The 25,056-nt window shown below is 42.1% G+C and overlaps 1 protein-coding gene across 1 annotated transcript in view; it reads left to right on the forward strand.

The window, feature by feature from the left end:
- CC2D2A (coiled-coil and C2 domain containing 2A) overlaps positions 1-25,056 on the forward strand; it is a 129,678-nt gene that overhangs the window by 104,041 nt on the left and 581 nt on the right. Inside the window, exons 29-36 of the mRNA XM_068975261.1 lie at positions 3,019-3,195; positions 8,177-8,380; positions 11,783-11,872; positions 13,390-13,503; positions 15,942-16,076; positions 21,097-21,219; positions 22,854-22,912; positions 23,696-23,870. Coding sequence (XP_068831362.1) covers positions 3,019-3,195; positions 8,177-8,380; positions 11,783-11,872; positions 13,390-13,503; positions 15,942-16,076; positions 21,097-21,219; positions 22,854-22,912; positions 23,696-23,870 — 1,077 coding nt within the window. The remainder of the gene's footprint in view (positions 1-3,018; positions 3,196-8,176; positions 8,381-11,782; positions 11,873-13,389; positions 13,504-15,941; positions 16,077-21,096; positions 21,220-22,853; positions 22,913-23,695; positions 23,871-25,056) is intronic.

The raw sequence follows: 25,056 nt of genomic DNA on the forward strand, positions 1-25,056 counted from the left end.
TAGAATTTAAAGAGGACATCATTTTGCAAATCCTACTGCCCACGTTATTTGGTGTCACACTAGGAACGGTACTCAGAAGTAGTTACTCCAGACCCCTTCTCGATAAAGGAGTAAACTTCTTTACTCTATTCTGGTAACAGCCACACTCTGGTTGAGTCCCCTAGAGGTAAGCACCTCACTGTCTTCTAGGTAAGCTTGCTGTCTTTCCAGTAGCTCTGTCATCAGCTTCTTTTTTAAACAGTTCCGTGAGCCAAGTTCCTCCCTGTTGTTGTTGCTGCTGCCTAGTCGCTAAGTCTGACTCTTTGCAACCCTATGTACTGTAGCCCACCAGGGCTCTCTGTCTGTGGGATTCTCCAGGCAAGAATACTGGAGTGGGTTGCCATTTCTTTCTCCAGGGGATCTTCCCGACCCAGGGATCGAACCCACATCTTCTGCATTGGCAGGCAGCTTCTTTGCCACAGACTTGTTTTGCCAATTGAGTTGTGAGGGTTAATTAAGGTGACAAACTAGCTATATGATATGTGCCCGATAAATACAATTATTTCTATTATCACTGGGCTTCCCTGGTGGCCCATTTATTTCTATTATTATTACTGCATCAGAATTCTGTTCATTTTGTGTGGCTCCAAACCAAGATCTATGAATAGTGGGTTCCAGGGAGGAACCTGGGTTTCCCAGGTGGCTCAGTGGTAAAGAATCCGGCTGCCAATGCAGGAAATGCAGGTTCCATCCCTGGGTCGGGAAGATCCGCTGGAGGAGGAACAGGCAACCCACACCAATATTCTTGCCTGGAAAATCTCATGGACAAAGAAGCCTGGTGGGCTACAGTCCATGGGGCCGTAGAGTCAGACACGACTGAGCTACTGAGCACGCACTCACGCACTCGTAGGGACATAACCGGTATCTAGTGTATTGAGGCCAGGAAAGCTGCAAATGCCCTACAACGCCCAGGCCTGCCTCCATAACAGAGCTATCCGGTCCCAACACCGACAGTGCCCAGGGTGAGACTCTGTCTTAAGCTCTTACACTTCAGCTGTTTGGGGATGGTGCCCATTGCCTCCTGGCTCATCCGTTATTGCAGCTGAAGCTCGTACGGCGCTGTGTTTACTCTCTTCTTCCCCTGCATCCTCTCGTCTGCCTGGTTCAGGCTTTAGGGACGCTCCAAGGTAAGTGTTAGTCACTCAGTTGTATCTGACTCTTTGTGACCCCGTGGACTGTAGCCCACCAGGCTCCTCTGTCCATGGGATTCTGCAGGCAAGAGTACTGGAGTGGGTTGCCGTTTCCTTCTCCAGGGGATCTTCCCGACCCAGGGATTGAACCTGGGTCTCCCACATTGCAGGCAGACTCTTTACCGACTGACCCTCCAGGCAAGACCCACCAAAGCAAGGAGGAAAATAAATGAGAGCTTATTTCATTCCTCTCTAGAGGGCACAGTCACTGAAAACTTCAGTTCTTTCTGTCTTTCTTCTGAGAAATAAATGTCGCAAAAGACTGAAATAAAAATTGGAGTCTTTGAAAATCTGTGAGTCTCAAATTCTAGCCCTGAGTAGTTTTGTGGCACCAGACAGTCTTTCGTAAACTTGATTGTTTTGACTACAAAGGTGTAAAAATTTCTGCCTTTTTGAACGTCTGTGTAAGTTAGGCCATTTTATGTAAGTGGCTTGTAATTCATTCAGCCTGCATTCGGACACCAAACCCTGCTGCCTACTGGAGAAGGGTGATACAAGAGGGAACACAGTACGGATTCTGTGTGCAGAGAACAATGATCTAGAAGTATATGATAAATAAGCACACGACAAAGCCTGCCAGACGGTGTCAGTGCAATAAATGAAAGAAGCGAGCTACCTGTGAGGCTGGCGGAGATGACAAAACAAACCACGAAGGAGACAGTATCTGACCTGCCTGAGCCTTGAAAAATGAGTCAGATTCTAAAATGTGGAGACAGGGAGCAGGGCATCCCAGCAAAGGGAACTGGCTGCCAGCTAGCACTTGCCATGGGCCAGGCATTTTTCTTAGTGTTTTACATCTCTTAATCCACTCAACACACATAATTACCCTACAAAGCAGGTACTATTATTGTTTCCTTTTTACAAATGCACAAGTTGAGCCACTTGGGGTTCAACCCAGGGTTTGAACCCAGGCAACCTAGTGTGGGAAAGATTGAAGGCAGGAGGAGAGGGGACAGCAGAGGATGAGATGGTTGGGTGGCATCACCGACTCAGTGGACATGAGTTTGAGTAAGCTCAGGGAGATGGCGAAGGACAGGGAGGCCTGGCAAGCTGCAGTCCATGGGGTCGCAAAGAGTGGGACACGACTGAGCCACTGAAGAACAACCATCACCTAGTGTTGGTATCAACTTGCACAACTAGTACATGCTCTGCTGAGCCAAGCAAAGCACTAGCACTCAAGGAGGGAGACAGCCTTGCTGAGAGGGCTTAAGGAGACAAGTCTAGAGAGACGGGTGGGCCCTGAATACCAGTCTGAGCAGTTTCTACTGAATTCATCACATCATGGGGAGCTGACTTGCCTTTGAACTTCTGTTGGAAAATTATCAGGATGCTTCAGTTCAGTTCGACTCTTTGTGACCCCATGGACTGCAGCATGCCAGGCCTCCCTGTCCATTACCAACCTCCGGAGCTTGATCAAACTCAAGTCCGTCAAGTCGATGCCATCCAGCCATCTCATCCTCTATCGTCCCCTTCTCCTCCCGCCTTCAATCTTTCCCAGCATCAGGGTCTTTTCCAGTGAGTCAGCTCTTTGCATCAGGTAGCCTAAGTATTGCAGTTTCCGCTTCAGCACCAGTCCTTCCAATGAATATTCAGGACTGATCTCCTTTAGGATGGACTGGTTGGATCTCCTTGCAGTCCAAGGGACTCTCAAGAGTCTTCTCCAACACGACAGTTCAAAAGCATCACTTCTTCAGCGCTCAGCTTTCATTATAGTCCAACTCTCACATCCACACATGACCACTCTCACTCTCTCTCACCAGGATGCTTACTAGTTGTATTTTCTTCACAGATCGATGGAACGTTTAAGATCGATATTCCCCCAGTGCTCCTGGGCTACAGTAAGGAGCGAAGCGTGATGATGGACCGGGGTTTTGACTCCGTCCGAAGCCTGAGTGAAGGCTCTTACATCACTCTGTTCATTACCTTGGAGCCTCAGCTGGTTCCTGGGGAGTCTGTTCGAGAAAAGGTAACTGTGTAGTCTCTGGAATCCCATATGAGTTGTGGATGAAATGTGAGAGAGGCTTGCTAGGCAATGCTTGCATAAAATTAGACTGAACAGAGGTTTCCTTTCTTGAGCATCTATTGTTACATTCGGAGGGGAGCTTCCAAACCGGGAGAGAGCAGACTATGACTGGGGCCGACAGGCTGAAAACCAGAGGGCCCTTTGCACTGGGCATTCTCCCCAGGCAACTGACCTCCTACTGCAGGAGTTTTAAGACCCCTGTGGCCTTCCTTCCTTAAAATGAGGTATCTAAGCTGTCAGCTGCGGCCTTCAGTGGCTTTTCACTGCCCCACTGTGGCTGTAGGTGGCATTTCTCTTAGACCTCCAAAATGCTGGCTTAAGAAAATCCCTCTGAAATGCAAACTCAGCCACTTCCTGTGCATTGACAGGACCCTGGCGTCCTAAACACGCAGCAGCAGAAACGACCACTCAGGGAGGCCCCTGCAGGTTTTTCAGGAGAGAGAGGTTCTTGCCCTAAATAGTAGGGACCATAACCTGGAATTGTTTTTCCGCTCAACAGCAACTGCCAGGATTAGCAGATTAGTCTTCCCTCCACCATCATCCCATGCTGAGCCATACCATGCAATTTTTCTTAAGTGATTTACTCATGGAATTGTCTAAGAAAATCAGTAGTAACTCCCGAAACTCTTATTTTAACATCCCTACTTTGTCTCGGTAAAAACAAAAGTGTTTTAAAGTAGATGATTTCTGTCAATGAAGCCTTCCTCTTATTTTCTTTTTTTCTTTCTTGCTCCTGATAGATGGGTGACATGCTTAAAAAGGTACCATGTATTTTGTTTTGCTGTTCATCAGTCAATGGTTATTGAGCTTTAATCACCTGCTTCTGTCCTCTGCCTCGTTATAGAAGCTGCTGGGTCCTAATGTATGTGTCATCCCTTGGCCAGGAACTACAGGCATCTGCAATTCATGTCTAGTTTTGTCTCTGGGCCCATTTCATCTTGTCAGAAAGATTCTTATTTAGCTCTGAATCTGGAAGTCGCATGTCAGAATGTCACCTGCATACTGGGAGCCACTTCCACTGTTTAAAACCTGTAAAACCCATGACCTGCTTCTTTACAGAAGCAGTGTGGCTATGACAGTTATTTCTGGCCAGTGGAGCTGCCACAGTATAGGTAGTCAAAGAGAGGGACAAAAAAAGAAAACATTCAGTTTTCTGTAAATATTCACATTAACCAAAAGTTAAGGAATTGAGCCAGTTGAGAATCTTGCAAATTTCGTGTTGAATCAATTGTGAATTTGTTGGTTCTACCTTCATTTGTTTTATAATAAATAACCCCAATCCTTTTAGTATTTCGCTTTCGCTTGGCACTTCTTAGATTACCAACGTAGCGTCTGTTGTTGTTGTTTAGTTGCTCAGTCCTGTCCGACTCTTTTGTGACCCCATGGACTGTCTGCCAGACTCCTCTGTCCATGGAATTCTCCAGCAAGAATACTGGGGTGGGTTGCCATTTTCTTCTCCAGGGGATCTTCCTGACCCAGGGATCGAACCTGTGTCTACTGCACTAGCAAGCAGATTCTTTACCACTGAGAAACCAGGGAAGCCCTCACCAGTTTAGCATACTACTCCTTAAATTACTGCTTCAGCCCATTAAATGGTAATCCTGGTAATCTAAACAGGTATTAACAACCATTACGAGATACCTGTTACACTTTACCTTACACACGCTCACTGCAGAGAAGAACGCAGAATGACTCAGACATGGGCCCTGCTCCCAAGAAGCACTGGCTATGGAGTCAAAATGCAAAGCAGATATTCAGGTCCAAGTGGTAGAAAAAGTTTTATATTGGGTTGGCTAAAATGTTCGTTCATGTTTTACCATAACAGCTTACAGAAAACCCAAATGAACTTTTTGGCCAACCCAGTACATACTTGTTTCAACTTGGAATGCCAACAGCCAGTGCCGATGCCAGATTTTCACCGTTCTCTCTGGACAGTGCCTATAGGTGCCTCTCTCTAATGCCTCCCTGGCACATGGTGTCTATCCCTGTAGGATCTCTGGCCAAGTATTAGTATTTTAAGCCCCTGATTCCTTATTAATGGTCTCCTCTAGACTAGCTTACTCCTTGGAAGGAAAGTTATGACCAACCTAGACAGCATATTAAAAAGCAGAGATATTACTTTGCCAAGAAAGGTCTGTCTTAGTCAAGGCTATGGTTTTTCCAGTAGTCATGTATGGATGTGAGAGTTGAACTATAAAGAAGGCTGAGCTCTGAAGAATTGATGCTTTTGAACTGTGGTGTTGCAGAAGACTCTTGAGAATCCCTTGGACTGTAAGGAGATCCAATCAGTCCATCCTAAAGGAGATCAGTCCTGGGTGCTCATTGGAAGGACTGATGTTGAAACAGAAATTCCAATACTTTGGCCACCTGATGCGAAGAGCTGACTCATTTGAAAAGACCTTGATGCTGGGAAAGATTGAGGACAGGAGGAGAAGGGGATGACAGAGGATGAGATGGTTGGATGGCCTCACTGACTCAATGGACATGGGTTTGGGTGGACTCCGGGAGTTGATGATGGACAGGGAGGCCTGGTGCGCTGCAGTTCCTGGGGTCACAAAGAGTCGGACACAACTGACCGACTGAACTGAACTGAACTAGACTAGAAGTCTCTTGAGGGGTCTACCTTATATACATTTAACCAGACTCCCTCAAACCCTTTAGACTTTCAGCAAATATTTTTCAAATAATTGGATAGATGGATAAATATATAAATTAATGAGTTTAAAGGAAGCAGGGATGAATTCAAAAGGGTGCTTTTTTTCACATCACCCTTGTTTCATAATTCTCTCTTTAAGGTTATGATTATTTCTACCATAAGTGTCTGTGACACACCCATACTGAAGTTTTATAAGCTCACTTTTTTTCATTTACTTATAAATTCATCATGACACCTATTTGGTAGCTACCGAGTCTTGGCACTGTGCTGAATACGTGGTCATAATGACGATGGTGTAATGACAATATTAAGATTCAGATGTAAGTGGACGTCTCGTGAGAATATCCAGGTTTTTGGAGATGCCTCCATCCTACCTCCCCCCAGTTTCTTAGAGTACAGCCATCTAATTAGAAACAGGAATCACAGTCCAGCTCCAATATAAGAGAAGTCAAGAACAATCCAAGCTCATGAGGGAGGGGATATATGTATACTTATGGCTGATTCATATTGTTGTAGAGCAGAAACCAACACAATATTGTAAAACAATTATCCTCCAATTAAAATTTTTTTAAAAAAAGCCATAACTTATGGAATAAAAAAGAACAACTTGGTCCTATTAAAAGTCACAAAATAGTAATGCGATGTTATCTGTGCTCTCATTCATTCATTCGGTAACACTTATTAAACACTTTACTATGTGCTAGCTAGTATCCTCAATACTGAAGATTAAAAAAAAAAAAAACCTAGATCAAAACAAAATCCCTGACTTCAGGAGTCCTATTATGTGAGAGAGACAGTGTAATCAAATATATCAGCAGCTTTAAGTGCTAAAATAAATAAAAAGTATGAAGGGGATGTCTGGAGGTATTTCCGTACTCAAAAAAACAAAAAAGAAAACCAACTTTCAAGCACTGCCTGAATGTAAACCTTACTTAAAAGTTGGCTTTCTAGTAAAATTTTGTGTTTGTCAAAGTAAGTAATCAACCATACATAAATTTTTATACTAAACAACAAAAATCTTGTATGAACACTTAAATATCTGCTTTATTCACGCTACTTTTTAGCAATGCCTTTAAGGAAACATGATACCATATGTCCAGAGACAAGTGAAATCTGTTTCATCTGCTTGAGTTACTTTAAAAAGTCTGAGATTTGGCTCAGCTTGGATCAGAGAACCACTTTTAAAAGCATTTTATAAATGTTTGAGTATTATACATTGCATATTTCTAGCTCTGCTTCCTTTTACTTCAGGCTCATTACTATTGTTTATTACCTTGGCTATGGATTAAAACCTTTTAACACATCCATATATACTTGTTGCTTCCCAGTGGCTGGGCAGTAAAGAAGCTGCCTGCCAATGCAGGAGATGCGGGTTCAATCCCAGGTCGGGAAGATCCCCTGGAGAAAGAAATGACAACCCACTCCAGTATTCTTGCCTGGGAAATCCCATGGACAGACCAGCCTGGCGGGCTGCGGTCCATGAGGTCACAAAGAGCTGGACGCAATTGAGCACAGATGCATGGATATATACTTATAAATCTGTTGTCCTTTTAACCTGGGCTGCTTTAGCTTTGCACTTGAGACATTGTTTCTGAGTCCCTCTAATACCAACATCAAAACACACATAAAACTATTGCTTGGACTCATCAATCAGAATTAGTACATCATAGCTTAATTTTTATGTGTTGCCTTATTACTCTAATACTTTCCATATGGCTGTATGCCTAATGACTACTGTCTTGTTGTTCAGTCACTAAGTTGTGTCTGACTCTTTGCGACATCCTGGACTTCAGAATGCCAGGCTTCCCTGTCCTTCACTATCTCCCAGGATTTGCTCAAACTCATGTCCATTGAGTCGGTGATGCTCTCTAACCATCTCATCTTCTCCTCCTCCTCCTGCCTTCAATCTTTCCCAGCATCAGGGTCTTTTCTAATGAGTCAGCTCTTTGCATCAAGTGGCCAAAGGATTGGAGCTTCAGCTTCAGCATTAGTCCTTCCAATGAATATCCAGGATTGATTTCTTTTAGGATTGACTGGTTTGATCTCCTTTCAATGTCATTGAATGTATTTTAAGTATTTAATGAGTCCATCTGATTTTTAGATTATAAATACTGTTAAATAAGGCTTCAGGAACACCGGGGCATGACTGTTGTTAAGAGGGGTCACCGAATCACACCTTCTGAAGCACATGTTGAGTCCATGTTGACTGTGGGATCTGAACAGGTTCCACCGTATCTCCTGTAATCATACATGTCTTTCCTTTTGAAGTTTGATTCTCAGGAAGATGAGAAATTGCTTCAAGCAACAGAGAAGTTTCGAGCTGAGTGTGCCTTGAAGTTTCCCAACCGGCAGTGCCTTACCACAGTGGTTGACGTTAGCGGGAAGACCGTCTTTGTCACTCGTTATCTCAAGCCTTTAAATCCTCCTCAGGAGCTCCTTAATGCTTACCCCAACAACCCCCAGGCAACAGCAGTAAGTATTTCATAGTGAATCAGTATCAGTACTTAAAAGGTTTTAAAATTCAGTATGTGAAAGTCGCTCAGTTGTGTCTGATGCTTTGTGACCCCATGGACTGTATGTAGCCTGCCAGGCTCCTCTGTCCATGGAATTCTCCAGGCCAGAATACTGGAATGGGTAGCCATTCTCTTCTCCAGGGGATCTTCCCAACCTAGGGATCAAACCCAGGTCTCCCGCATTGCAGGCAGATCTGAGCCACTAGGGAAGCCCAAAATTCAGTATGTTACCCTCTTAATTACCATATTTCATGGTACTTAAGATAGTAACTATGTCAAGAACATTAGTGATTAATAATTAAGATTTTTCTTAGTACCACAAGGCTTACTTTCCTTACAAAAGTCTGAAGGTACCAGCAAGGATAATAACTCTTGCTCCATTTGTTCAGTGAATTGATTAATTATTGAGTGCTTACTGTGGCCCTGGCATTACACTGGCTGCTGGAAAATTAACAGCTGGAAGACGCTCCCCATGAGTACAGCATTTAGGACATCTCCACAAAGCACATCCCTCCCAGGCTCTTAAATGCACATTGTTCTCTGCCTATAAAGCACCACACATATCACAGTCTCAAATGAACAGAACTATATGTTGAATAGGCTACTCTTTTTTTCCTTTCCAGCTTATTTATTCTATACATAAACATGTTCTACCATCTTTTTTTTTAACTTTTTAAATTTTTTCAAATTATTAAAATATGATAATACATTTATAGGAGACTTGGAAAATACCATATAGTTCCACTGTATATTACAATTATTTTTTTAAGTATATACATTAAGATTTTTAGTTGGAGTTTCAATATCAAACTCTTAAAAATTAATAGAATGAATATATAGAGACGTAGAAGGATATAGTAGACCTGAAAAGCACAATGAACCAATTCAAGATAATTAAGATTTATGCAATTTTCACACAACAGTAGGATACAGATGCTATTCATGTTCCCATAGACTGTAAACTAGGAGACACTGGAACATATCCAGGGACATAAGACCAGGTATAAAACTTTCATGATCTAAAGGTATTAAAATCATACAAAGTCTTGAACAGGCTATTCTTAATTGAACACTGTAACTCATAACTGCTTTGGGGAGTAGACTGTAAGACAGTTAATGCCTGCTAATGAGTTATTAATACAGCAATTTAGGGACAGAGAAGGAAGGCTCTCAGAAAATCCTAGATGCAACACATAATGACAGGTAAAGAAAACAGGAAATCTGTATAGAATTCAACAGGTATTTGGGTTTCCCTGGTGGCTCAGAAAGTGAAGAATCCACCTGCAATTCAGGAGACCTGGGTTTGATCCTAGGTCGGGAAGATGCCCTGGAGAAGGAAACGGCTACACTCCAGTATTCTTGCCTGGAGAATCCCATGGACAGAGGAGCCTGGTAGGCTATAGCCCATGTCACAAAGAGTCAGACATCACTGAACGAATGACACTTTCTTTCAACAAGCATTGTCTTCATAGAAATAAAAAGCTGTGTGGCTGAAAAATCAAGATAAGACAAAAATCCTGAAAAACATGTATACATGTCAGGACGGATTGATGAGGCTATTTTAATGCCCTATATTTTCCAAGGGCAAAGATAAATGTTTTTAACTTTAGAAAGAAAGTGAAAGTGAAGTCGCTCAGTCATGTCCAACTCTTTGCGACCCCATGGACTGTGGCCTACCAGGCTCATCCATTCATGGGATTTTCCAGGCAAGAGTACTGGAGTGGGTTGCCGTTCCCTTCTCCAGGGAATCTTCCCAACCCAGGGATCGAACTCGGGTCTCCTGCATTGCAGGCAGACGCTTTACAGTCTGAGCCACCAGGAAAGCCCAACTTTAGAGTTTAAGTTAAACATTCATATTGAAATTTCTAGATTAACAACTTAAAATAATCTTAAAAATTGGGTATAACATCCAAACTAACAGAAGATAAAATAACAAAATGGGGTAAAGAGAGTGAGGAGGGGAAAAAAAAACACAGAAAAAGTATGAAAAATAAAAAGCACAGAATAAGGTAGTAGAAATAGTCTAAACATTTACCAGTAATCACAATCCAAGGGAAGGGATTAAACTTCCCAGTTAAAACACAAAGACTGTAAAGCTAGATTTTTAAAACAGTTTGTAGTGGAACTTGACACACTGATTCTAATATTTATACAGCAGTGCAAAGAGCCAAAAATGGCAAAATAATCCTGCAAAGTAAGAAGAGCTCAGTGGGAAGATCTACCATGTCATATAGTCACTAAGGCAAAATCGTACTGACACACAGATAGAGAGGAAAATGGAAGAGAATTTAAAAATCCAGAATCAGCCAGTTCAGTCGCTCAGTCGTGTCCGACTGTTTGCGACCCCATGAATCACAGCACACCAGGCCTCCCTGTCCATCAAAATCCAGAACAGGGCTACACAAATATGACCCACTCAAACCTGATGTATGACAAAGCTGGCACTGGAAATTAGTAAAGCAAAAACTATTACATAAATTGTACTGGGATCACTGATTTTACATATGGAAAAAAAGATAAACATCAATTCCTGCTTCACACCATTCAACAGATAGACTGAGAACTTAAATATGAAAGGCATTTTTATCCATAAGACCTGACATAGGAAGATCCTTAAACAAGCCAGAAAAAAAGCACTGACTATAAATAAATTTGGCCACATTAAAACTGAGAACCTGAGTTTAACAAAAAAACAGCACAAAGGAAATGAAAAGACAAGCCACCACTGGGAGAGGATGTTTACAGCTTATATAACAGACAAAAGAATAGTAACTAAAATATATTTTTTTTAAACTACAAAGCAACTTTAAAATATACAAAATACTTAAATGCAAAGTCACAGAAGTGGAAACATGAAGGGCCAATAAGCATATAAAAAGATGTTCGTCCTCCTTAGAAATTACAGAAATCTGAATGGCAACCACAACGATGCACCAGTCTTGGTTTCTAAATACCTCCGTCCTCTATCTAAATGCAAAGAGTTGGACACGACTTAGGGACTGAACAACAGCTATCTAAACAGAACCAGGACTTATTAGAGAAACGGGTGCTCAGGAAAATAAAAGACGATCCTGGAGTGAAAAAAATAAAGGAAACAAGGACATTTCAAAGACATGCAAGAGCCTTCTGTAAAAGGCTTTCTTCATCTGTAAAAGATGGATAGTAACAGTAGTCTTCCTCGGGATGTTTGGAGAGGATTAAATGAGATACTATTAACACAACAGTTAGTTAGCACTTGTGAAGATTCATTTTGTTCACATAAATGTCTGTGATACATGAAATTTTCTTGCAAGAAATGAGGTAGAGGATCCAGCTTTCTATTTTCTTGGGAAAACAGTTACAGCTAATTTTGTTTAAATAGGAACTGGTGGCCCGATACGTGTCTCTGATTCCTTTCTTGCCTGACACCGTCTCCTTCGCTGGTGTCTGTGACCTGTGGAGCACTTCAGACGTAAGTATTCTTCCACACAGATGTGCTGGCTTCATGGAATATCAGTAAATGGCTTGCTTAATTTTAAATTGCAACACCCATTAGTCATTATAAAAGTCTACACAGCCATCTGTCTAACAGAAAAAACTAAATTCATTCTGAAGTTTTTTCTTCCTGGTTCAATCTACCCAAACTTCAGGAGTTACACAGAAACTAACTATTTGTGCATATATACACACACACACCTACTTCAGATGTCTTAATGCTGATTTGTGCCCCCAAAGTTTTATTCATAAAATAATCAAAATCACATGTTATGTTACATCGGAAATTGCATATTCCTTAATTTACGGGGGCTTCTTAAGGCATGTCACTATTCATTCATTAAGTATTTCTTGGTCCCCTGTCACATGTCAGACACTGTACAGAGTTCAGGCTATGAGCAAAATAAACATGGCCTCTGACATCTTGGAACTCACAACCAATGTATGCTAGCTATATAAACTTTGAAATGAGTCTTCAATGGTATAAACATGTATTATCACTGGTATTCATTTGGCTTCTGGATCTCAGGTACTGTGTTGGCATAAAGTTGAACTGTGATATACAACTCCCTTTGAAGGATAGCTCTGAAAGGAAGAAACTGAAGTACACTTTAAATTATTTGTTCCCCAATATATTTTGGAAACACAGTGTTGACAATTTTAGAGATAAAATTTCACAACCTTAAGATATTTAAAAGAAGACATACAATGAATAGAAGAGCTGTGTGCTCTAGAGCCAGACTGGCTTTCCACTTCCTAGGTATTGCTTCATCTCTCTCTACCTCCACTTCCTCATCTGTAAAATGGGAAGATGAGAGTATGGCCTTCAAAGGTTTATTCCAGGATCCATTGAACCGACTCATGCGGTGTGCTTAAAAACCAGTGTGGCGGCTGGGATGGGAGGACAGGATGTGAACAGGCAGAGCACAGAGGATTTCCAGGGCAACGAAAACACACCACATGATACAACAATGACCGATTTGTCAAACCCACAGAATGCACAACACCAAGAGGGAGCCCTGTATGTAAACTACGCTCTTTAGGTGATTCTGGTGTGTCAGTGTAGGCTTGTCAGCTCTAACACATGTCCCGCTCTGGTTGGGGATGTTGATGATGGGAGAGGATGTTGATGATGTGCATGTGTGAGAACAAGAAAACATGGGAAATATCTGTAGCTTCTTTCCAGCGTTGCTGTGAAGCTAAAACTGCTCTAGAAAATAAAGTCTTTAAAAAGAAAGTGTTAGCCCATAGAGGGCTATCATATATAAGTTCAACATGAAAACTGAAACTTTGAAATTTATCTCCCTGACCCCACCCAATTAATTCTAAAAATTCATGTCATTGAAATGTCAGAGAAAACACCATGTCCAGGTAAAATTGGGTGTTTTTTTTTTAACAATACCTCTTATCCTTTAAAACACTCATTTTAAGAGTTATACAGCCCATCTAGAGTGAAGCAGCCAATGAACATAAATTTTCTTTCCTTTTGTTCAGCAATTTCTCGATCTCCTGGCAGGAGACGAAGAAGAACACGCAGTTTTACTATGCAATTACTTCCTCTCCATGGGAAAGAAGGCCTGGCTGGTGACGGGCAACGCTATTCCCGAGGTAAGACTATTAGGCTGGCTCTCTCTGAGAATGTCATTGTCTAACATGGTGCTGTTATGTTCCAGGTTATGGGCAGGACTTATTTTCATAGCAGTTCTTGGAGCTGCAAAGAAAGTAGCCCAGAGAAGCCACAGTAGGGAGAGAGAGCCTGTGATGAGACATGACAGGTTTTTCAGGGTACTTGAGCCCTATACATTTGAGGATGTTCTGGGCAAATCTGAGCCCTTTTCCACCCATCACCCCCACCTGGCTCTGCCCTCCCACCCATCTTACGAAGAGTTCTGATTCCCTCAGCGATCGAGTGTTATTCATGCTGAGGAATGAAAGGATCTGAAGAAGTGTGGCAGGGGTAGAGATCCTTTCATGCCTGCTTCTTCCATAAGCAGCTGCTGTTAAGCTGCCATGCGAAGCAGAACAAGGCAGATAACCACAGGGGCAAAGAAAAGAATGTTCATGCCATGTACTGGTGTCATTGTTATTTTTATTAGACCGGAAACAGAGACTGCTAAAATTTGTTTCCCCAGCCCACTGCAAATACCCCTAAATTGGGGGCAGGTTGGGGGTAATTTGAGGGTACAAATTTTTAAAAGTCACATGGATTGAAGCAACTTATCTTAAAAGTGTTTCAGAAAACAGGCTCCCAGGCTCTGGGAACCCTTGGTGATTAGACAGCACAGGCTGCTACTAGACAGGCAAGATCACAACTCAACCCTAAGGCATTCTCAGTCACTGTCTTCCAGAGAGCCTGGTACCAGGAAAAGAGTACAGGACTAGGAAGTCCCCAGACCCGGGTTCAAGGCTCTGCCCACTCCTCACGAGCTGTGTGACTCTAAGCCAGTCGCTTCACAACTCTGAGCCTCATATAAAGAAACTTGTGGTGATAATTTCTACCCTGCCTTTCCCAGAAGCCTAGACTGAGCATCAATGAAATCACACGCAAGAAATGAATGAATGAATAAATGCACACTGTAAAAGGAGGGGCTAATAATACATGAGTATTCAGAAGAAAACGTTAACATCCCTCTGCAGGTTTTCACTCCCAAGCCCACCCCTCCTCGGGTCTACTCAACCATCAGGAGTTCAGAAGAATCCTTTCACAGTACTGTTGGTTTACGTAGTTATAAAAGTGTATCAAACATCAATTCTTGTATTAGAAACAGGAATTTTCTAATTCTGTTTAGAATTTTCCTTCTAAACAGGAATTAGAAGTATTATTCACATATAATCAGCCTTCTGAATACTTAAAAGGCAAACTTCCTGATTCTAAAAAGAAAACCCAGTTACTATTTATTTCCATTAATAATCATGCTTCAGCCAATCTTAAGATATCTTGCCATTTTCAACACCGTGGATGGACCTAGAGGGTACTATGCTAAGTGGAATAAGTCAGAGAAAGACAAATACTGTAATGTGGGATCTAAAAGCCAAAGTAAACAAAATAATGAAACAGAAATAGAGTCATAGATACAGCAAAAAACACAGGTGATTGCCAGTGGCGGGGGGCGGCGGGGTGGGGGGACGGTGGCGAGGAGAGAAATATGTGAGGAGGGCTAAGTACAAACTTTCAGTTACAAAATAAATGAGTTACAGCTACTCATTATGAAATGTACAGTGTGGGAAATATAGCTAACAATTATATAATGTCTTCATATGGTAACAGATGATAACCAGACATCACGATGATCATTTTGAAATGTACAGAAATATCAAATCATTATATTGTTTACCAGGAACTAACATAGTGTTGTAGGTCAATTATACTCCAGAACAAACAAACTCATAGAAAAGAGATCAGATCTGTGGCTACCAGAGGCAGGGGACTGGGGAGTGGGTTGGAATTAGATAAGGTAATCAAAGGGTACAAACCTCCAGTTATAAAATAAGTTCTCAGGATGCAATGTACAATATACTAAAGATAATTCACACCGCTATACATTATAAATGAAAACTGTTAAGAGAGTAAATCTTAAGGGTTCTCATCACAAGAAAAAAGTTTTTTTCTTGTTTATTTAAAGATATCTATATGAGATGATGGATGTTCACTAAACATATTGTGGTCATCATTTCATGATGTAAGTAAGTCAAGTTATGTTGTACTCCTTAGACTTACACAGTGCTGTATGCCAATTATATCAATAAAATTGAAAATATATGTATCCCATTTAACTTTTAAAAACAAGATACACAAGTTCAGTAACATGACCGCTATTCCTGTTTGGTCACCACACTGAAGGAGTTGCAGGTGCAAGAATTATGCAAGAGTAAACTTTTGATTTTATTAATTCAACATAATCTAGAACTTCAAACTAATTTTCACCATTAGTCATGGGGTTTAGGAATTAGATGTCCAACTAAAATAATGACCTGTCTGTACAAACTCCTCTTGGCCCTAATTGCATAATTAATTGGAAACTAGTTTAATGGCTGTTTTCTCTCAGGGTCCAACCGCCTATGTGCTAACTGAGGAACAAAGTCACTATTTAATATGGAACCCCTGCAGTGGACATTTTTATGGACAATTTGATACTTTCTGCCCCTTAAAAAGTGTGAGCTGTTTAATAGGTCCTGATAATGTAAGTATTACCATTTCCTCTGATATATGGTTGGTTGACTATTTTTTTAACTGACCTATTAATTTTAATAATATTTTTGGGCCAGAAAATTTACATATATATGTATATATATGTGTGTGTGTATATATATATATATATATAATTGTTGCTGCTCAGTCGCTAAGTCATGTCCAACTCTTTGCAACCCCATGTACTACAGCACGTCAGGCTCCTCTGTCCTCCACTATCTCCTGGACTTTGCTCAAGTTCATGTTCATTGAGTTGTACTGGACCTGGTGGCTCAGACAGTAAAGAATCAGCCTGCAGTGTAGGAGATCCAGTTTCGATCTCTGGGTCGGGGAGATGCCCTGGAGAAAGGCACGGCAAACCACTCCAGTATTCTTGCCTGGAGAATTCCATGGAGTGAGGAGTCTGGCAAGCTACAGTCCATGGGGTTGCAGAGTCAGACGTGACTGAGAAATTACCACTTTTACTTTTCACACAATTAATTATTGCGTTGGTATTGGTAATTAAAGATAGTGTCAAGCAAAGGTACTCTATAAGGCACTGGTTAAAAACATGAGTTATTAGATCTCACTGCCTGAGTTTAAACTCCAATGTCAATGTTGACCAGTTGTGTATGCTTAGGAAAGTTTCTTAATCTTAAACAGCATCAGTTTCTTCCCCGGTTAAATGAAGGTATTTGCTAGTAACTACAGAGTAGTTGTGAGAAGTAAATGAGATAATCAATACAAAGCAGCTAACACACAGTAGCAACCCCGTGTTGGCTCCTGTGACTGTTTTTATAATCATCTACCTTAGGAATCTCTGAACTTAACCTGTCAGAAGAATCATTTGAACAGGTAGCCCCAATATATGTATTCTTATTTGTAAATTATATACTTACTTATGTATCGATACATTATTTACATTACACACAGAAGACATAGCTTTCTTAAAGAGAGATAATTAGAGGGTCTAATATTTCTTCCCGGGTCACTGTGATGTGCATCCTACTGTGAAGGCCTCTGGTCTACGGGTTACTACCAGAATTAGAGATAAGATACACTGAGCACCCGGCGAAGTACCTGTCTGCCATAGGGATTCAGCAAACGGTAACTATTAACCACAAGTGTGAAAAGAGAAGTGCAGCATCCCGTGTGCATGATACTATTTTTAATTAAAAGCATTGGGATAATCACAGATGATCTGCTAAGCTCCATCTACATGCAGAGAAGCACGTTAAGGTCGTATTAGTAGGCAGGCAGAGTCAGTGGGTACTGGAAAAGCCTTCGAAGAATTCCATTCTCTGTCAGAATTATTAGCTCTCAAAACAATTACCGTATGGCTGGCCAGTTCACATAAAGCCCAAGTGCTGTGAGCAAGAAAGAAGCCTTTCCTCCTCTTCAGGCAAGACGGACAGCAGTGGCTCAGGGTGCCGGCAGTGGCTGGGAGGGAACCTGCTTGAAGGCTCAGTCGCCCTCCAGAGAGGACCCGCCCGAGGTTCACTCTTTGGGTCTGGCCCTCTGAACCTCAGCTGCCTCTGCTCCACCACCTCCTTAGAGACTCCAGGCTTTCTCCTCCTTCATTCCTTTGCCAAGAAGTCAGGCCCTTCCATCCATGTTTGTGTTTCCGCTCCTGCTCCAACACTTGCCTCTGTAAGTTTTCGCTATCATTCTCTATCGATAGGCTTCTCCCAACCCAGCTATACCCTGAACTACCACTGCCCCTCCTTCTCTTCCTTCCAAAATCCTTTAAATTCTATTTACATGCCCGGCTTCCACTTTCTCAGACTTTATTGCTGTTGTTAAGTTGCCCAGTCGTGTCCGACTCTTTGTGACCCCATGGACTGCAGCACACCAGACCTCACTGTCCATCACCAACTCCCAGAGTTTGCCCAAGTTCATGTCCATTGCATCGGTGATGCCATCCAGCCATCTCATCCCTGATGCCCTTTTCTCCTTCTCAGACTTTAATCCTCTATAATCTAGTCCTCTTCCCTGATCAGCCTACAGAAATAAACTCTGAGAAGTACCACTGTCTTGCTAATGGATAAATAAACCCCATGGTTTATTCTCCTCACTCACTTTTCTGTGGTGCATGACACAACTAATCACTTCTTCATGAAAAAAAAAAAAAAAAAAAACCACTTGCCCATCCTTGGTTTACTAGTAAAGGACTGTTGGTTTTCATTTCTCTGCAATAGCTTCTCAGGTTTCTGCCACTAACTTTTCTTTCCACACTTTGAAAGTAGATTTTCCTGAAAATTCTATATTTAGATTTCTTGCAGAACCACACTTATTATTAATTATAGCTCTATCTAGTTTATCCTGGCCAAAAAAAAAAAAAAAACCAACAACTCATAATTCCATCACTAGCCCAGGAATCTTTGGAACCTGAATTTTCAACTGTTTTCTAGACAGCGAGGTGCTGATCAAAATCTCAAACTCAGGACATCCATAACTCAAATCGTTTTTCCTTTCTCTCTGAAAACAGCCACTCCTCCTGGCCCTCCCACTTCTACAGAGGTCAGGCACTCAGATTCAAACCCCATAACTGTCCTTGAGTTTCCCCCTCCCCTACTTCCTCTTCAATCCTATTAACAGATATTAGTACCAAATGATACAGATACCACCCCTTCTGTTTTCCAGGTCATGTCATTATTATTTCATCCTGCATTACTATAAATAATCAACTAAATAACCTGTCTCCAGCTCACTCTGTCGTTTGGTCCACTGATGCCTGGTTATTTCCGAATGTTTAGCTTTCCTCATGCGATGGCTCAGAAAGTACCGAAGGCACCTCACTGTATATAAATTTAAGAATAAACGTCTCACCCTGGATTCTAATCTGACTTCAGCTCTCTTCGCAGTGCTATTTCCAACTGCTTTTCTGCACATTCCCTACCCTACGGCCAGACTGTAGTTCTTTAAAACCTTGCCTTCTTAAAACTACTTGCCCCTATCCCTGTCTCATCTCCAGAGCAAATAATACTCCTGTTAAAACAGAAGGTAGATTTTCATCCCTCTGCTTAAAATACTCCAGTGACTTCTTGGCTCACTCCAAAGTCAGAGCCTCAGTCTTTACAGTGACCCCGAGGCTTCCACGACCTGACACCTGCCTGGCCCCATCTTCACTGATCCCGTTCTTGCTTCTGCGTGCTCACTCCTCTGAAGTCACTTTGTTTCTCTTTGCTGTCCCTCAGATGCTCTTTGCGTTTGCTATTTCCTCGGCACGGATGGCCCTTTCCCTTACCAGACAGCTTCATTAATCCTCCCCTCACTTCATGCTCTCCAGTGAAAACATCCGTGTGTGTGTGTGTAGTCAGTTATGTCCGACTCTGCGACCCTGTCCAGGGATTCTCCAGGCAAGAATACTGGAGTGGGTTGCCATTCCTGCCTAGCCTCCAATCTCACCTCCTACTGCATAGCTTTCTCTATAACCCGTGTAAGTTTAACTATTGCCACAACAAAACACTAAAAACTCATTCCCAAACTAAATGGCTTCAGACAATTATTCTCATGGACCTGTGAGTCAGCCAGGATGGTTCTGCTGACAAGGCTGGGAGCGCCCTGCTTCATGCGTTTTTATTCTGGGGCTTGGGGAAATGACACTTGGCAGGGGCACCAGAGGGCAAGCAGGAACATGCAGAGCCTCTTCGGGGGCTGGGACACCGAATAGTGACACTGCTATCCCTCTACTTAGCAGAAGTCAAGAGCCAAGGAAATACATTTCTAATTTCTACCCTTTTAGTGGAGGGCTTCCCAGGTGGCTCAGCGGTAAAGAATCCACCTGCTAATGCAGGAGATGCTGGTTCAGCCCCTGGGTCAGAAAGATCCCCTGGAGAAGGAAATGGCAACCCACTCAAGAATTCTTGCCTGGAGAATCCCATGGACAGAGGTAGGTACCTTGACGGCTACAGTCCATGGGGTCGCAGAAGACTCAGGCACAACTTAGTGACTAAACAACTGCCAGGTAACAGGGCAAAGGCTGTGGGTAGAGGCAGGAGTGCAGAACTGGGCCAGTGATACCCTCTCCCACGTCATGCATCGTCTGCTATCCCATGTATCTGTTTGTCTGCACTGTCTTCTCATTAGCTACTACCTACCAGTAGAAACTGTTTCATTTACAACTATATCCATGACTGTATTAGAACTGAGCCTAGATATAAGACACTTGACGATTATGTTGAATGGGACAAATTCATCACTCAGGTGCACAGTTACAGGTAGGTAGTCATGCCTATCATATGCCAACCAGGAGCTGTGCCAGACACTAATGACACAGTGGTGAATACAGCACAGGACAGAAGTCCTCAGGGAAACATCTCAGTCTAGTGAGACAAACAACGATAAATACGAACAGTAGTAATAAAATAGCTAACAGCTCCTGAGGACTTAGTATGTACCAGGCGTCGTTCTAAAGAGATGTAAATAAACTAACTCGCTTAATCTTATGAGGTAAGTACTCTTATCCCACTTTTACAGAGGAGGTAAGTCTCTAATCATAGGAACTACCTTATCTCAGCAATCTGTATTCAATAGTAAGGTGCACCTCGAGTGCTGCTGCTGCTGCTAAGTCGCCTCAGTCATGTCCGACTCTGTGCGACCCCATAGATGGCAGCCCACCAGGCTCCCCCGTCCCTGGGATTCTCCAGGCAAGAACACTGGAGTGGGTTGCCATTTCCTTCTCCAATGCATTAAAGTGAAGTTGCTCAGTCGTGTCTGACTCTTAGCGACCCCATGGACTGCAGCCTACCAATCTCCTCCATCCGTGGGATTTTCCAGGCAAGAGTACTGGAGTGGAGGGCCATTGCCTTCTCCTGCACCTTGACTGCAGGTATACAAAAATGTAAAGAAACAGCCCATGGCAACTGCGTGACGCCACTGACTGTAAAATGCTTGTCGGTGTTAAGAATCAAAACATGACAAAAAATGGGCAGTGTGTCGTCTTGCTGTCTCTCTGCTGCCTCTCTTGAAACACTCACACATGTATACACATACACCTGCCATATACACTAATGTAGTCTTGTCTTTTTTAGATTTGGTTTAATATTCAACAGTATGATTCCCCACTACGGATAAATTTTGATGTCACCAAGCCCAAGCTATGGAAATCTTTCTTTTCAAGAAGTCTTCCATATCCTGGCCTTTCCAGTGTTCAGGTATGTGTGTATTTTTATTAACAATTAAATGCAGAGAGACAGGTCTTCCCTGGTGGTTCAAATGGTAAAGAACCTGCCAGCAATGGAGGAGATGTGGGTTCGATCCCTGGTTTGGGAAGATCCCCTGGAGAAGGAAATAGCAATCCTCTCCAGTGTTCTTGCCTGGGGAATCCCACAGACAGAGGAGCCTGGTGGGCTACAGTCCATGGGGCTGCAAAAGAATCAGACACAACTGAACAACTAATACTTTCACTTTCAAATGCAGACAAAGAAAGGGAGGAATCTAACATCGTTATACTGGGTAGCCAGATATTTTTTGATCCTTAATTCCACTCCTAGGTATTTAGTCTAGGATAATACTTCATTTTCAAACTTAGTTAAGCCCAATTCCCAATAAGAAACAGACCATCATATGATGAACCACTATACACATACATAAAAGAATAAATTTGATAGAGTCCTGTGATCTAAAAAAGTGCCACAAAATATATTTCATTTAATTTTTCAGATGCTGGTCCCAATTCACTAAATTAATTTCTTCACGTTTCATGCTGAAACATGAAATCAAAGTTCAGGGCATGATCCAGGAGGGACTCATTAATTTAGAGGGTCCTGGACATTATTAGATTATAAATAGTAAGCCTGAGATGTATTACTAAAACTTTAAATTTGATAGCTATAGTTATATATGAACTGTGTAATATAAAATGTATTCTTTGCTGTGGATCAAATCTTTCCAAAAGACATTTTAAGAAAAATCACTGTAGAGAAATTCTTCATGGATACAAGGTAACATAAAAGTTTTCATAGGAGAATTGTTTGCAGAAGCCTAAGGAATGGCACTGGAGAAGGCAATGGCCACCCACTCCAGTGTTCTTGCCTGTAGAATCCCAGGGACGGGGGAGCTTCGTGGGCTGCAATCTATGGGGTCGCACAGAGTCAGGCATGACTGAAGCGACTTAGCAGCAGCAGCAGCAGCAAGGACTGGAAGGACAGAAGGGGTAAATTATGGTATATATAGTGGAATATTTAACAGTAGTTACATGAATGAATCAACATTTATGAATCTTAGTTAAGCACACTGAAAATACATATTTGCTATCCTCTCTAAATATGTTAAAGGGGAAAATTATATGTTCACAGGATAAAATTACTAAAGTTTAGAAAAGTGAAAAGCAACACAGTATACTGTTTAGGGATATGAATATCTGTAGTTAAATCATGAACACATTTAACTAATTTGCCTGTCTCCACTGACTATAATGTAAATACCACAAGAGCAGGGATTCTGTTCATACGGGCTACATCCTCTTCACCTGTTTAAGTGCCTGACACACAGAAGGTCTTCAATACATGTTGAATGAAGAGTGCTGAAAAAGCAAATTCAGATTGTGGTTACTTCTGTGAGAGAAAGGGTAATAAAACTGAGAAAGAACTACGCAGCACTGGAATTTATTTGTGATGCTTTACTTAAAAGTAGAGCTTAGGTACACTGGCATCTGGGATATTATCCTAACTCAATGAAGAGTTCATAATTTTAAAAAAATTTAGAGAAGGATGTACAGCTATTAAAATAAACTGTAACTGATTCCTAAAAAATTTCTCAACCGTTTTTTTTTTTTCTTCTTTTATAGCCGGAAGAGCTTATTTACCAGCGCACAGACCAGGTGGCTGCAGCTGAACTGCAAGACAGGTCACATGATAACCCATAAATCCACATGCAGTCTGTCACTAGGAGTGTTACTATCAAACGAAACAGTTCTCACCCTGGATCAGTGTGAATAGCAATTAAACTTTAATTCGTGTTTACAAAGTTCCAATGTGGTCTCTAAATCCCAAGGCTCTGGCATCAGCACGGTGCGAGCCACAGGGCAGTGAAGTCCAGCACTGATAGGAGTTCTCCAGAAACTTCCCCCCAGATTAGAGTTCAACAGCATGCCACGCATGGGTACCGTGCAGCAATCTCACAATCCTTGGCTTAAATAGGCCCATTTTGTTCCATCAGTGGTTCAGTGAACTTCAGCTACTTTCTAAACCTAGCACATGGGATTAATAGATGACTAGCAAGAGCCTGTTTGAGGCCCATAATGCTTATCATGAACCGTTTTCCCAGTTTCACAAGGCTCAGAGAGGTCTGCGTACTTGTCGGGTGTTTAAGGGGCTACTGAGCCCAGCCAGACCTTCCTAGTTCCAAAGCCTGTGTGTCCTTTCTGCTGTCTCAGGCCATGGGAAGAGGTGCATGTCAAACTGTGCAAGATCACAGTGAGCCTTTTATGGTGTTATTACTAAAAAACATCAATTTACTCTCAACTCCAAATTTAAAATAAAGTTGTGAGATCCTGAGAACAACTAATTCCTGGAAAAAAAAAAATCCTGTTTCTTCTAAAAGTTTCAAAATGCTATTTTTTTGTACTTTTCTTTACAAGGGAAAAGTCAAGTCACCCCAAAAAATGGAGCCTATTTTTTTTATAAACAGGATTGAAAAAATACTAAAAGAAAAAATCATGGACTGGCGGCCGCGCCACCTGACTCGGTGGAACAGATACTGCACCTCCACGCTGCGTCACTTCCTGCCTCTCTTAGAAAGGAACCAAGAAGACGTGGAGGACGACCACAGAGCAGAACTGCTCAAACAGCTGGGAGACTGCAGGGTAAGCAGTCCATTTCGAATTGGAAAGTGCTCGGTACGATGGGCTTTGGAATCAAAACGCCTAGATTACTTCCCAAACTATTCAGATGAAGCAGCAGAGACTAAAAACTGTGAATAAAAGTTCCAAGCTCAGGAATGAACCCACCATTAAATAGCAGAATGTCTCTCTAAAACGGAAATATCACCATTTGTTTGGTAGGAGGATCCTATGAAAAATATCTTTTATAAAATCACAAGAGTATTACATAAAACGAAAATGTCTGGCTAAATCATGTTAGACTCAACTGAGCATAAAGGTAAAGCCAACCATTCTTGAGCAGACTTTAAGGATATGACTTTATCCTGATTGCTTTTCATTGCTAAGAAAAATTCTCCTTCCTAGGCAACAGATATTCTCTACTGTCAGCTGTGCTGTGTGTTCATACCCTATAGCTGGATACCAAAACCTAGAAAGCAGTGGCAAACTGAAACAGTAAGCCTCATTGGTCAACAGTATGAAGCCAAGCTGGACATTTTTAAAGCTATTTCATTTTACTTCTGGCTGCACTGGGTCTTTGTTGCTGCACACGAGCTTCCTCTAGCTGCAGCAAGGGCCACTCTAGCTGCAACACGTGGACGTCTCACTGCGGTAGTTTCTCTGGTTGCAGAGCACAGGCTCTAGGCACGTGGGCTGAGTAGCAGTGGTGCACGGGCTTAGCTCCCCACAGCATGTGGGGTCCTCCCGGACCAGGGACCAAACCCACATCCTCTGCATTGGCAGGCGGATTCTTAACCACGGGACCACCAGGAAGGTCCCAAGTTGGACATATAATTCTATTCAGTGACTAAAACTTACCCTTTAACTTCTAAGGCTAGGTTTCAGCTCCAATGCTTTCAAGTAACAGAAAACTTATTTCAAACAAGCATGAGCATTAACAACCTATGGGCTTATTAGGGTAAATTTTAGGGGTAAGTAGCTACTGGGGCCATACCAAATGTCTGCACGTCTTCCCTTTCTGCCCTCCTCCATGTGATGGCATCATCCACAGACTGGTTTTCCTCATGGGAGCACAGGAATAGTTCCTGGTAGCACTCATATATGGACATACATGGGCTGGAACTGGGCTGGAATAGTTCCTGGTACGACTCACAAAGGGACACACATTGCTCCAAGCAGCAGAGAACATCTGTATGCCAGTATTCCTTAC

The sequence above is a fragment of the Capricornis sumatraensis genome, chromosome 7, assembly GCF_032405125.1.
Source record: "Capricornis sumatraensis isolate serow.1 chromosome 7, serow.2, whole genome shotgun sequence".
Taxonomy (NCBI): domain Eukaryota; kingdom Metazoa; phylum Chordata; class Mammalia; order Artiodactyla; family Bovidae; genus Capricornis; species Capricornis sumatraensis.